The 11739-nt window shown below is 39.2% G+C and overlaps 1 protein-coding gene and 1 non-coding gene across 4 annotated transcripts; one reads left to right on the top strand and one right to left on the bottom strand.

Moving 5' to 3' along the window:
• Positions 1-2952: 2952 nt before the first annotated feature.
• Positions 2953-10359, bottom strand: LOC119784922 (histone-binding protein N1/N2-like). 3 transcript variants are annotated; one of them, XM_038287221.1, is made up of 15 exons: positions 10182-10358; positions 9786-9830; positions 9575-9688; positions 9302-9382; positions 6265-6374; positions 5852-5857; positions 5525-5574; positions 5385-5455; positions 5234-5307; positions 4969-5157; positions 4539-4711; positions 4364-4444; positions 4192-4266; positions 3629-3760; positions 2953-3146 (listed from the first exon to the last, which is right to left on the bottom strand). In XM_038287221.1, the coding sequence occupies exons 1-15, from the start codon at positions 10217-10219 to the stop codon at positions 3108-3110; spliced, it is 1278 nt and encodes a 425-aa protein (XP_038143149.1). In that variant the 5' UTR covers positions 10220-10358; the 3' UTR covers positions 2953-3107. The 3 variants fall into 3 exon arrangements, with proteins under 3 accessions (XP_038143149.1, XP_038143166.1, XP_038143158.1); XM_038287238.1 differs by lacking the exon at positions 3629-3760 and having other exon boundaries at positions 10182-10359; XM_038287230.1 differs by lacking the exon at positions 5852-5857.
• A 245-nt stretch (positions 10360-10604) lies between these two features.
• On the top strand, positions 10605-10677 carry trnam-cau. Its single transcript has one exon. It is a non-coding gene; the product is annotated as a tRNA-Met (tRNA).
• The last annotated feature ends 1062 nt before the right edge of the window (positions 10678-11739 follow it).

Genomic DNA, 11739 nt, shown 5'->3' with positions numbered 1-11739 from the left:
TTCAACTAAAACATATTTTCTTTAGTCCAACTGTTTTCAATATTCTTTTTTGTTTCTGCATTTTTTTTTTTGCCTACTTGCTTTGATTCTGTTTTATCTTCCTATATTTTAATCATGTGAAGCACTGCATTGTCTTTGTACTGAATTGTGCTATACAAATAAATTTGCCTTGCCTAGTTTTACTCACATGCCTGGAAGATGTCTACTGCTACTACCACAGATGATCTCGCTCTCAAAATGGAATTGAACAATTCAGATTAGCTACCCCAATGAATAGAAGGGGTAGAGCATAGCCGCCTGTGGCCCGGGCTGCCTGCCACAACTCCAGTCCAGCATGTGGATGACGTCATATACACTCCTTTGTTTAAAAAAAAAATAAACATTAAAAAAAATACCACGAATGTCTGGGGGACAGCGCTTCACCTACATGTTATGAATGCTGGCATACTATAAATAAGTTATGAAGTTTAGTTTGTGCCTTCTAGTCATTACCCATAGGAAGACGTTAGTTGGATATTACAAAACCGAATATCTTAACAGCTCCAAATGACACAAAACTCATATGGGTGAGTAGAGCATGATGTAATAATGTAAAATTAAAGGAATAGTACACCCAAAACATGATTAGCCTTCATTTTCTACTCACCCCCATGCTGAACAAAACTCTGGAGTACTTTTTTGATATCTCAAATGCATCTGGAGATCTGGGAGGCTTCTTGCTGTCTGCTGACATTCAAATAATGGAGGTCTATTGTGCCCGAGACAGAAAGGTCCACAAAAGTCCACAAAAACGTGTCAATATTCCTCCATACTGCTCGTCCAATGTAATCCAAGTGTCCTGAGTGGGTAGCATCCAGAATTTACTCGAAACGAAGTCATTTAGAACGTTTTAGAGCCTAAACAGTAGTGTATAGGATTTCCTAATAGCGCCCCCATGCGCGCTCACGATTCTACGGAAGCCGGCAGACCAAACCGGAAGGAAGTGCGCATTCAGCGTCTGCTCTGCCGATAATGCAAGCGTAGAAGAAGAAATGTGCTGTTTACCTGTGCAAAGAAAGAAACAACGAAAGAAAAATGTCTGAGGACTTCAGTGTTGAGGAAGAGCATGAGTTCTTTGCCGAGCTGAATGCGCTGGTTTGGTCTGCCGGCTTCCGTAGCGCCGTGAGCGCGCATGGGGGCACTATTAGGAAATCCTATACACTACTGTTTATGCTCTAAAAACATTCTAAATGACTTCGTTTCGAGTAAATTATGGACGCTACCCACTCAGGACACTTGGAATACATTGGACGAGCAGTATGGAGGAATATTGACACGTTTTTATGGACCTGTCTCGGGCGCCATAGACCTCCATTATTTGAGTGTCAGCAGACAGCAAGAAGCCTCCCAGATCTCCAGATGCATTTGAGATATCAAAAAAGTACTCCAGAGTGTTGTTCAGCATGGGGGTGAGTAGAAAATGAAGGCTAATCATGTTTTGGGTGTACTATTCCTTTAAGGGCCCGCTGTCAAAAAAAAAAAAAAAAAAAAAGTGTTCCCCTTTAATATTGTCTTTGCCTGGCCTCTCGGTGATTCACAATGTCTTAGTAAGTTTGGTCATATTCTGATATATGCGTCTCTTCTACTGGGTTCATTAGCAGATACTATTTGTACACTTTTCTAACCTTCACAGAACAAATTACACACAAGTGGACTATATACAGATTCAAGTAGTCAGCTGGATGGAGTTTAAACAATACATTTTATTAAAAGAGCCTTTCACAATACTGAGTGATACTGTAGACACAATACTAACAGGTTATTGGTGGAGGTATACAGTCTAACAGATTACTTTAAAGGCTTTCTAAAAAGTATTGTAAATATCTGGAGGTAGTGAATTCCATACTTACCCGTGGTAACAATAAGATGGATTCAAAAGGGGTAGCCCTCTGAAGGAAATATGAGACCGCAAGACTATGGATGACCCAGACTGAACAGAATTGTTAAACTGAATTCCAAAGTTAACAGGGAGCCAATGAAGTTCATGTAGGACTAGGGGGGTGTAATGAGTACTTTGTAGTGATAAAGCTGAATTGTGGAGGAAATAAAGCTTATGGAGGGATTTCTGAGGAAGACAAAAAAGTTTCAGCAATCCATGCGGGAGGTGACAAGGCTATGGACAGAAGCTGAGCATGGGGGAAAGAGGAATAAAGAATACTGTGTGGATGAAGATGTGGCGTTATGTGGGAAGTAAAAGTGTGCCATCAAGGATGACACCTTGAGATTCGTGACCTGAGGAGGGAAAGAGCTATCAATTTAGAGTTTTGGATAAAACCATGTTTGACCAGGAGAATCTGTTTTGTTATTCAGCTTTAGGAAGTTAGAAGTAAATTGGGCTTTAATTTCAGCAAGGCAGGAAGTGAGGGAGTTTGGCTTACCAGATAAGAGTTGGTTGCCATTCCCATGATTACATTTCTCAAAGACGTTAGCAAGGAACTGAAAGTTGACAAAAAGTATGAGACTCCAGGGTCACGGGAAGGTCCCTGCAGATGCAAAAGTTTGAGTGAAAAATGTTCCCATAGTTAAAGCTAACTGTTTAAGTAACCTGTGCCATCTTAAAAAAAAAAAAAAAAAAAAAAAAAAAAAAACCCCACACACCACACACATTAGCAAATGCCATTTTGTGGAAATAGTGTTGTATATTGCAACACAGCACTTTTGCTGAAACCAAGCTTTCCTATTAAAGCTTTATTAATTAATCTCATCTAATTTTGTTTTCTGATTCATACTTTTTTGTAAGGGGGGGGGGAGCTTTTGTATTGACACTGAAGTGTCAATACAAAAAAATAAACCCACCAAAAATTTTAACCTTCAAATTAAGAACTTGATGGTAGAATCAAGACATCACAACCATCCCATGATCAAGCAGCAGAACTATTAGACTGTATGAAAAAGTCTCAAAATGAACAGAAACATTTTCCATTGCAAATTTTTATTCTTACTACAAGTATACAAAACTTGAAAGACAGATCTGTGAAAATCATCATATTTACAGAAACAGTACTGGGTGCGAGGATCTGAAGAAGCATGCGGTGCTGGTTTTAGAGTCGGGAAGAGAATGAAGGTGGTCATGAGGAAGACTCTACAGAGGTGGGCTGGCTGGCAGGCTAGAGGAAATAAACAAAGGTTTATGTCAACTTAGCTACTAGTCAGAATGATAAACACTCCACAGGTTAGTTTCTTCAGTTATTTGAAAATTAATAGATACCCTTATAGGAGAGGGAAAAAAAACAACTTCATTTTGTCATGTCATTTCAAGATAACTTTTTATGGCAGCCGATTCCACCAAGTAATGTGCACCAAGACAAATCTAAATAAATAGACCTTAAGTTTCTGATTAATGCATTTCAAAACAAAGGAATAGACCTTAGATCTGATTGGGTCATCTTAATAAGCCCACAGGAACAAAGTATGGTGAGGGCTTTCATTTCAGTTGAAAGGTTCTTTCGCATCACCTCAGACAAAGCAGGGACAGAATTCCAATCGTTGGGAAGCACCAACCCTGGACATCCAACTACATAGATTTTGGAACCACTACATGTTTTCAGAGTCTAATGAATTAACGCAGCATGACAGGCCTATCACTCGCCTCCTGTGATTTTCCCTCCTGGGTTTCATTGCGTGTGCTGGCACTAGAGTCACCGCCTCCATTAACTGTGGCTTCCTGTTTCAGTTGTTTAGCATCTGTGTCCTTTACTGGGCTGTCCTCTTCTGGTTTCCTCTGTACAAAAACAAAGCCAGGGCATGGGGGGGGGGATGGGATGCTGAAAGCTTCTGGACACAACAGTATTTGATAGAAAATAAAAAACAAAAACTCCATCTGGGTTGATCTTAAAGCAGCAGCCAAACACCCATTTAGTCATGCACACAAATCAAATTTCAACTTCTATCACCAAGCTCTGCTGCAACACAACAAACACATGCAACAAGGCATACTGCAGCACAGGACACTAAAAGCTGGGCCACGCAACTAAGACCGATCAAGGGAAGCCCTAAAGGAACTCTTACAAAGAGCCACACAGACCCAGCGAGGAAAAGCAGGCAAACATTGACAGATTTATTGGTTCCCCCCACAAATAAAAGGATCAGTTATGATGACAGAATCAAAAATGTCTATAACTCAGGAACTTTGCATTACAAACTTAGGTTTACCTTTTTCCTAACAAGGTGAGAGATGTCCGACACCGCTTTGGAAGAAGATGCACCACCAGATGATTTAACAGGAATCTAAGGATGAAACAAAAAAACCCAGATTGCTTCATTTCCAAAGACTGTTTCAAATAACTTTTTTTTTTTTTTTTTTTTTTTTAAGAGTTTGACTTACCTGACTGGTTGATACAAAAGCAGTTGAGGATGATGGGCCTCCATTTTCACGCGGGAATGCTGATGATGTTGAGGGACCGCCCTACAAGAGACAAGTTTAACCGCCAGTCAGACCTGCTCCAATCTTCGTCCTGCCAATATATTTTTACAGAAGAGCTTTTTGTTGCAGTACTGACCAATGTCTGCTGGATTGCCTGTGAGGCAACGCTGGCTGTTCTTTGGCTCTCCTTGGCATCCTCTACTTTTTCTTTGATGTCAGGAAGAAGCCGTTTCAGTTCTTCCATTTCACTTTTCTCCTCTGATGCACCATTGGCTCCATCTGCTGCATCAATAACCTCTTGGAGCATTGCTACATACACAGACATGAATGATTAAAAACACTACCCATGTAAATTGTCATCAATCTTATATAAAATGCATGCACTTAATCTGCAGGAACCACTATTTTTCATCAAGATACAAATTACCAGGGCAGAAATGTACCACTAGAACTACAGTCAGAATCTGATTTTTTGCATTCTTTACTTAAGGTACACATACAAGTTATTTTAATCAGGCTGCTGCTAAAAGCTGAAGAGTGTTTAAAGGAGCAAATTAGAATCCCACCTAGACGGGTCTCGATGACCTTTATAGAGCTGTTGTAGTGCTGGATGGCCTGGTTGTACTGCTCCATGTAGCAGAGTGTTGTAGCAATGTGGTAGTGGGTCTCTGCCAGCAGGCGACTGTGAGGAGGCAAGTGTTTCAGCTGCAGGGTCAGACACTCCTGGAAGTCTTCTAGTGCTTGAGGATAGTTATCTGGAAAAGAAAGAAGAGTGTTAGACCTGCAGTGGAGACATAACTTTACTATAAAACTTGATTTTGTACAGTTTACCCGTTTCTGCACTGACTTCGCCAAGGTTTAGATAAACCTGTGCTGCCATCAGCTGATCATCCTTGCTTTCCCCTCTACAGAGGACATATTATCAAGAGCTTGTGAAGAGGCCATCTAGAACACTAGATAAGTCAAAACATTGGAATATTACCTTTTATAAATGACTTTGGCCACCTCAAGCATCTCCCAAGCCAACTGCAAATTCCCAACATCTTCCTCTTCCTGAAAGAGTTAGGAGAGGATTTGAACACACATTCAAGCAATTTCTGTTTTCTTTAAACAGGAACTCACCTCTTGAATGTTGTTCTCTTTATCCTCATCTTCATCATCGTCATCATCATCTGCAATATTAAAAGACCAAAAAACGATAACCGCATGAAGTTTATCATGGAAAAAAAAAAAAAAAAAACACACACACCCTTTTCCCTCAAAAGTGTGCCAAACACCAGAGTGTCTCTTTGTCCTGCTAGGTGATGTTTTAACAGTGAAAAAATAAAAAAATAAATGCCTAAAAAACCCCGCACGCTGTGTTCTAACCCTCTGAACTTGCAGCCTGTTCCGTCTCTGGATTCGATTCTTCAGTTTCCTCCCCTTTTTCTTTTGTTTCTTCATCATCATCATCATCTTTTGCTAAAACATTTTTGACATCTCCAGTTCCCTTGACAGAATTGTCTTCTCCAGCAAAGCTTGCACCTTCCTCTGCCATGCGTTTTTCTGGTGCTTCTGACACAGCAGCATCATTTTTCACGTCTTCAGATTCAATCTTAGAGCCAGGTGAGTCCAACTTTTCCTTCTCCGCCATGGCTTCATAGACCTGCTTTCGCAGCTCTTCTCTAGTTTTCTCTGTACCAAAATGGCACATGATTGAAATGTGATCTCTTGACAGACTCAGCAAAAATGCATAAAAATTAACAGTTTCAGGCCAACAATGAATCACATTTGGTCATTTATATAAATGTTTAAGGAAAAAAAAATAAAAGTAGTCTACAGCTAATGATTACTTTTATAGATAAGAGAAAATGTATACAGACCATCAAGGTTATCAGCGCTCTCAATATTTGGATTACTGGGCTGCTCCTCCTCCTCTTCCGATTCTTCTGGGACTCCCTCCAGGGCTTTACCGAGGACACCATTCTCCAGCCTGGATCACAAGCATGCATCAGGATTAGTTTGAATACGCTTCACATTTCATTAACAGAAGGAACTTATTTTTTCACATTTGAAGAGAGTGCATCCATCTTCAGCATTAATTTGTCACAGCTCAGCATAAGTAAAGTTAAATTCAAGACTAAGGGCCGGATCTATCAAAGGTTTGCGTGTATAAAAACGTGAGCTATTTCACTGCGCACGCTAAAAAATGTACAAACTGATATATCAACAGCGTGCTAAAAGGATTTGATCTTTAAAACGTGCTAAATAGCGCCTCTTATCCATTTAGTACTTTTTCTGCAATGAATATGCAATATGGGGCGTTTACACGCAAAAGTGCATCTTGTGGGAGGAGAACATGTAAATATATTAATTTAGCACTCGCAAAGAGATTTATCAAACCTGAAAGCAATTTTGCTAACGCTATCTGACTCTATATTTAACACGTTTCAAAAGAAGGTGCAAATGGTCTGTATGCATAATTGCGCACACATGGTAGCGGTTATTGTCGCAAGAAGGTGACATCGAAATGAAGCAAGGAGACGCAGAGAACGCATTTTTTCACTCCGTGTAAATATTTTTGGAATGAACGAGGAAACGATATATATCTATCTATCTATCTATCTATCTATATATATATATATTTATTTTTTTGTTGGGGGTCACTGTAAGATTTTAATTTCTAAATGCACTAGTAGTTTGTACAGACTACAAACTACTTTGCCGCAAACCACAAAACGCGCAAAACCATCATTTAAATAGGGCGTCTCCAACAGTTTTGCACCTGCCACCAGTTACGCAATCGCTCTTGTTAAATCACCCGCAAACCATGTTTCAGCCCCTCGCGCAAAATTCCAGTTTGCAAGCGCAAATTACTGCACGCAAAATTGGATCTTGATAAATCCGGCCCTAAGACTTTTTAATGCCACTTGACATAAAAATGTAATACCAAATTTACAAGAAACAAAAACCTGCTTGCCACAACTTAACCCAAAGGTTTATTTTAACATTAACCACTGCACTAATGTTTCAAATTTTGAAAAGCTACCTATACAGGAGGAAAGCTAAAAACACACAAATGAAAGATATATTTTAACAATTATTTAACTGAATTCACAAGCTTTGTTTTAGCAGGGAACAAAACAGATCAGTTTTAAAGCCCCAACATAACCAGTACCAAGTCTTTTTTGCAGCTATTTTTCTTTGTATCGTTTTCTTAGTATGTTTGATTTGGTGATAAGTGGAGGCGTTGCAGAGACAAGGGTGGAACAAAACTGAGAAATACCAGCTGTTTCTCCGTAACTCAATTTTGATGCTTTGTGTTTCGCATGTGCGACTCCGCTGCCTTAGTTCCCATCGTTCTGAGCTTGAATGACTTCTTGCACAAAATCCACTGTGCCTCATGTATGTTCCCTGGTTTTAGCTGTGGACAAGACTCTTGGCTGGAGACAATTTTGGTTACATTTACACTTGCTCATATTTTCCAGACAAAAAGTTAATGGTGCATCTCCCAAATGTCCCGGCCGAAACAACGCTTTTATTGGTTCCGCTATCGAGACGGAACCAATAATGGCGAGCAGTTATATTTTTTTAAATAAGAAAAAAATTGTCAATTTTAACGTTTTATTAAGATTACAAAAATAATCCTATTTACGATGTTTTAAAAAGACCCACGAAAGACTGACTTAAGACATTTTAATACCAATTAAGGCCTTAGTTTTATTTTGAAGGATTCAATGCCTTTTAAGACTTTAAGGACCCACGGGAACCCTGCAGCTACACTTAAATTTTGCCCACAGCACTCATTTGAGCATCTTTGACATTTGGGCTCTAACCACAGGGTTCTATGCAGCTCTTTTATACAGAAAAGCTGGTTATGCTGAAATTAGGCCAAAACCCTGGCTTAATGAGCATAACTACCATGAAAATCATGTTTATAAATATTTACCTCATTTACACATATGTGAGAAAAGTGCTATGGAAACAGGAACCCTGCACCCCTCAGAGCAGCACTCGCGCAGATTGCTTACAGGCAGGTAAACCCATGAGGTACAACCCTTCTAGCCAGCAGACAGAGAAGCGGGGATTAAGTGTCCAAAGTTCTGAAGAATTCCCAAATGGTTGGTTTGACAAGCCAAAAAAAAAGAAAAAGAAAAAGCATTGGTGTGCAGTGCACAGCTGCCTCACTGCAGCTGGATAAAAGAAAAATATAAATGCTGCCCTAAACTTGGAGGACAGTTCAAAAAAAGAGCAGTGGGTTTCATTAGCAAAAGGGTCCCCCTGCGACACTCCTGGCAAGAAGTCTACCTTACAAACCCCCCCCAAAAAAAAGGTTATATTAATCTCAAATGAAACTTAAACACTAAAACTGGAAGCTTTAAAAGTGTAAATGACCTGGTAGAATTTCGCAAAAACCATAACCACAAATTTGTACTTAAAATTAAAAAAAAAGAAATTTAATGGTACAAGATCTCATAAACTGATTGAACTAAGGTTCAGAGGAGAGTGTCAGTTTCAGTTCAACACTTTACCAGCATTAGCAACTAAAAGACTGAAAATGTTTTTGTCATCTAAACAGTTGCAAAATATTTTAATGAACAGAATACAATATAATTTGGGGTTATGGCTCATAACTAGGAGAAGCATCAAAAGAAATACATACAATAGTCGAGGACCAGTTAATGTCAGGGATGTGCAATAAATATGCATTACAATCAGTCTGGTGAGCAAAAAGGGGATGACAGGAATACATTTTATGCTTGTGTACTTATTTAAAAGGATTGGCCAAGTGGCATTTGTTTGCACGATTAACTGTGGGGATTTTAAAACAGTTAGTAGTGGAGTTGCCTTATTACAAATCTATTTTACTGCATCCCAGGTAAATGAATTTAATTTATCAGAGGCAAAAACTAGGCAAACCTCGCTAGCTCCAATAGGGACTTCCCACACAGGTAAAAGGCCTCGCCACATTCATCAGCAGTATCACCATATTTTGCAGCCCTGAAAGAAACAATAACAAATGGGTTGGAAGACATTCAACCAACAGTGACACCAATTATTTAAAGTAAGAGCAGTAAACCATGTGCTACGTCAAATTCAGGATTTGAATTATCAGACTCATGATAGAATGGTGAAAACCCTGAGAACAGCTCAGCAGGAATACAACTTTTAATGTATTTTTCATAGACTCACAGCATGCTGCAGGCTTCCTGGAAAACATTGACAGCAGAAACAACGTCCGACATAACAAGATGTTTTTTCCCTGTGCCAATCAGCTTCTTTGCCTCCTCCATGATGTCACCTGAACTGTAACGAGTAGAGAAACATAACATTAAGGGCTTAATTTTCTAATACATACAGTTAACAGAAAAAAAAAAAAAAAAAAAGTTAACCGAATCCATACTTAGCTTCTGCTGCAGCTGCTGACGAGCATGGCTTCTCCTCCGCGCTACAGGAGTTGAAACGAGTAAAACAATAAATAAAAAGTAGTGCCAGAGACATAAAACTTCAATTCTGAGTTTCATTTAATCCATAACTGAAAGCGCTGGCTACGCCTTGTTGTTGATAGTGCCTAATGGCTGTTAGCCAGTTAGCCACAAAGTGCTAAACGATAGCAACAATGGCGTTAACCACTAACACAACTCTGCTAACAATAGTGTTCCTGACGACACGTTTACTCTATAATCAAACAATTATTTGCGATATCGAAAAATATTTCCACCAAAACAAGCTAAGAGCACATTAGCTTATTCTTGCGCTGTTGTGGCAGCAGCGAATGATTTTACAAACGACTAATTACCTTCCAGAACCAGACGCGGTCGACGTTTCCTCTGGCATATTGACTTAAGCCCAGCGAAATGACACGGAGAAATACCAACTGTGTGCTGGACAGACCACGGCGACCCAAGAGACCCACTTGAACAGTCCTTGTTGGCGCGCTTAAATAGAGGGAAAAATGGCAACCTGTTTCCGCTTAACTCAGAACGCGGGAGATTGGATTTAAAGGCACCGCAGCAATTACGGTAAATAACAGTTGGAAATAACAAGGAAGAGGAAAACAGTAGACGAGCAAAAAATAAAACCACGATTAGTCGTGGTGACTCTCAATAATGTGATACATAATATACATGAATATTTAAGAAATTTGCCAATAAACTTTGTGTCTAAACGTCTCATATGAACTTTGGAGAAATTTTCAAATGTGACAACACGCTTTCACAGAGCCTCGTTGGCGCAGTAGGCAGCGCGTCAGTCTCATAATCTGAAGGTCGTGAGTTCGAGCCTCACACGGGGCAGTATTTTTCTGTGTTTACACTCTTTTGCGATCTTCACTTCTTTAATGTGCACTCGCTATTTGATCAGCGTTAACGACTACTGGAATTAAGGATGTCTCCATCTCTAAGTAATCAATTCTTTCTTTATTGTGTATCTTACCTGCAACAGTACAAAACGTTTCAGTCAAATCCTCCTATGATGACACTTAAAACGGACTAAAATGTAGCTTCCAAGTATTTAAACCCCCCTTATTATAAACAACCAAATTATGTTGTACTTGAAAAAGAAAGAAAGTATGCAAAAAACAGTATAGAAAAAATGTGCTGAGGATTAAACCCTTGTTTGGGGTTTTTTCGCTGTTACAGTCAAAAAATATCTCAATAATAATAAAAGAAAGCAGTTTAATTTTAGTTTAGATCAGGATTTGAACTCGTGCCTACGGGTTTCATAGCGCTTTATCTCACAGTTAGCAGTAAGAGAGCAGCGCGCTCACTTTAGTCTGTGTGTCTCCTCCAATGGGCTTCGTCCCTCTCCATTCTCACGATTCAGCCAATGTCGCACCAACTCCGCCAACGTCACGATTTACGGAACCAATCCGTGTCCGAGCTCACAATGGACGTCGCCCAATCAAGGTGAAGCCTAAAAAATAACAGAAAACAAATCGACGATCTTACGTTCCTTTAAAATAAACTTTGGGGGATTATAAAAGTTAGCTGTCGACGGCCTACTTTTTTTCTTCTATACACTCTCTTTGCTGAAAACTGACCAGCAAAGTTTTGCATAACATCGGCAAAAAATGCGGGCAGTTCAGAATCGCTGAAACAGGGCACAGCAAATTTACTGTATGTCCTGAGAAACTCTAACTAAAGATCAATGGGGGGAACTAATTAAAAAGAAAAGTGTGTACCCATTTATACATTTTAACAGCATTTACAAACTTTATTAATTTGAGCACTGGATATCATTAATAATATTAAAGGGTATTGTATTTCGGTACTGTACAGTATAATGTGAAACTTGTATTTTAATATCTTACTGAATCAGAAAATAAAATTAAATAAGATGTTAATTGATAAAGCGTC

Source organism: Cyprinodon tularosa, unplaced genomic scaffold (assembly GCF_016077235.1).
Source record: "Cyprinodon tularosa strain WSP-4 unplaced genomic scaffold, ASM1607723v1 ctg106, whole genome shotgun sequence".
Classification (NCBI taxonomy): domain Eukaryota; kingdom Metazoa; phylum Chordata; class Actinopteri; order Cyprinodontiformes; family Cyprinodontidae; genus Cyprinodon; species Cyprinodon tularosa.
Note: the sequence above shows the minus strand (reverse complement) of the source record. Positions and strands in the feature narration are given on the sequence as shown.

Bases quoted from the DNA above. Each gene is read 5' to 3' on its own strand.
- LOC119784922 (XM_038287221.1), bottom strand. From the start codon at position 10,219: ATGCCAGAGGAAACGTCGACCGCGTCTGGTTCTGGAAG. The intron at 9,831-10,181 runs GTAATTAGTCGT...CAACTCCTGTAG, and splicing joins ACCGCGTCTGGTTCTGGAAG to CGCGGAGGAGAAGCCATGCT. The intron at 5,456-5,524 runs GTGAGTTCCTGT...TAACTCTTTCAG, and splicing joins AAGAGAACAACATTCAAGAG to GAAGAGGAAGATGTTGGGAA.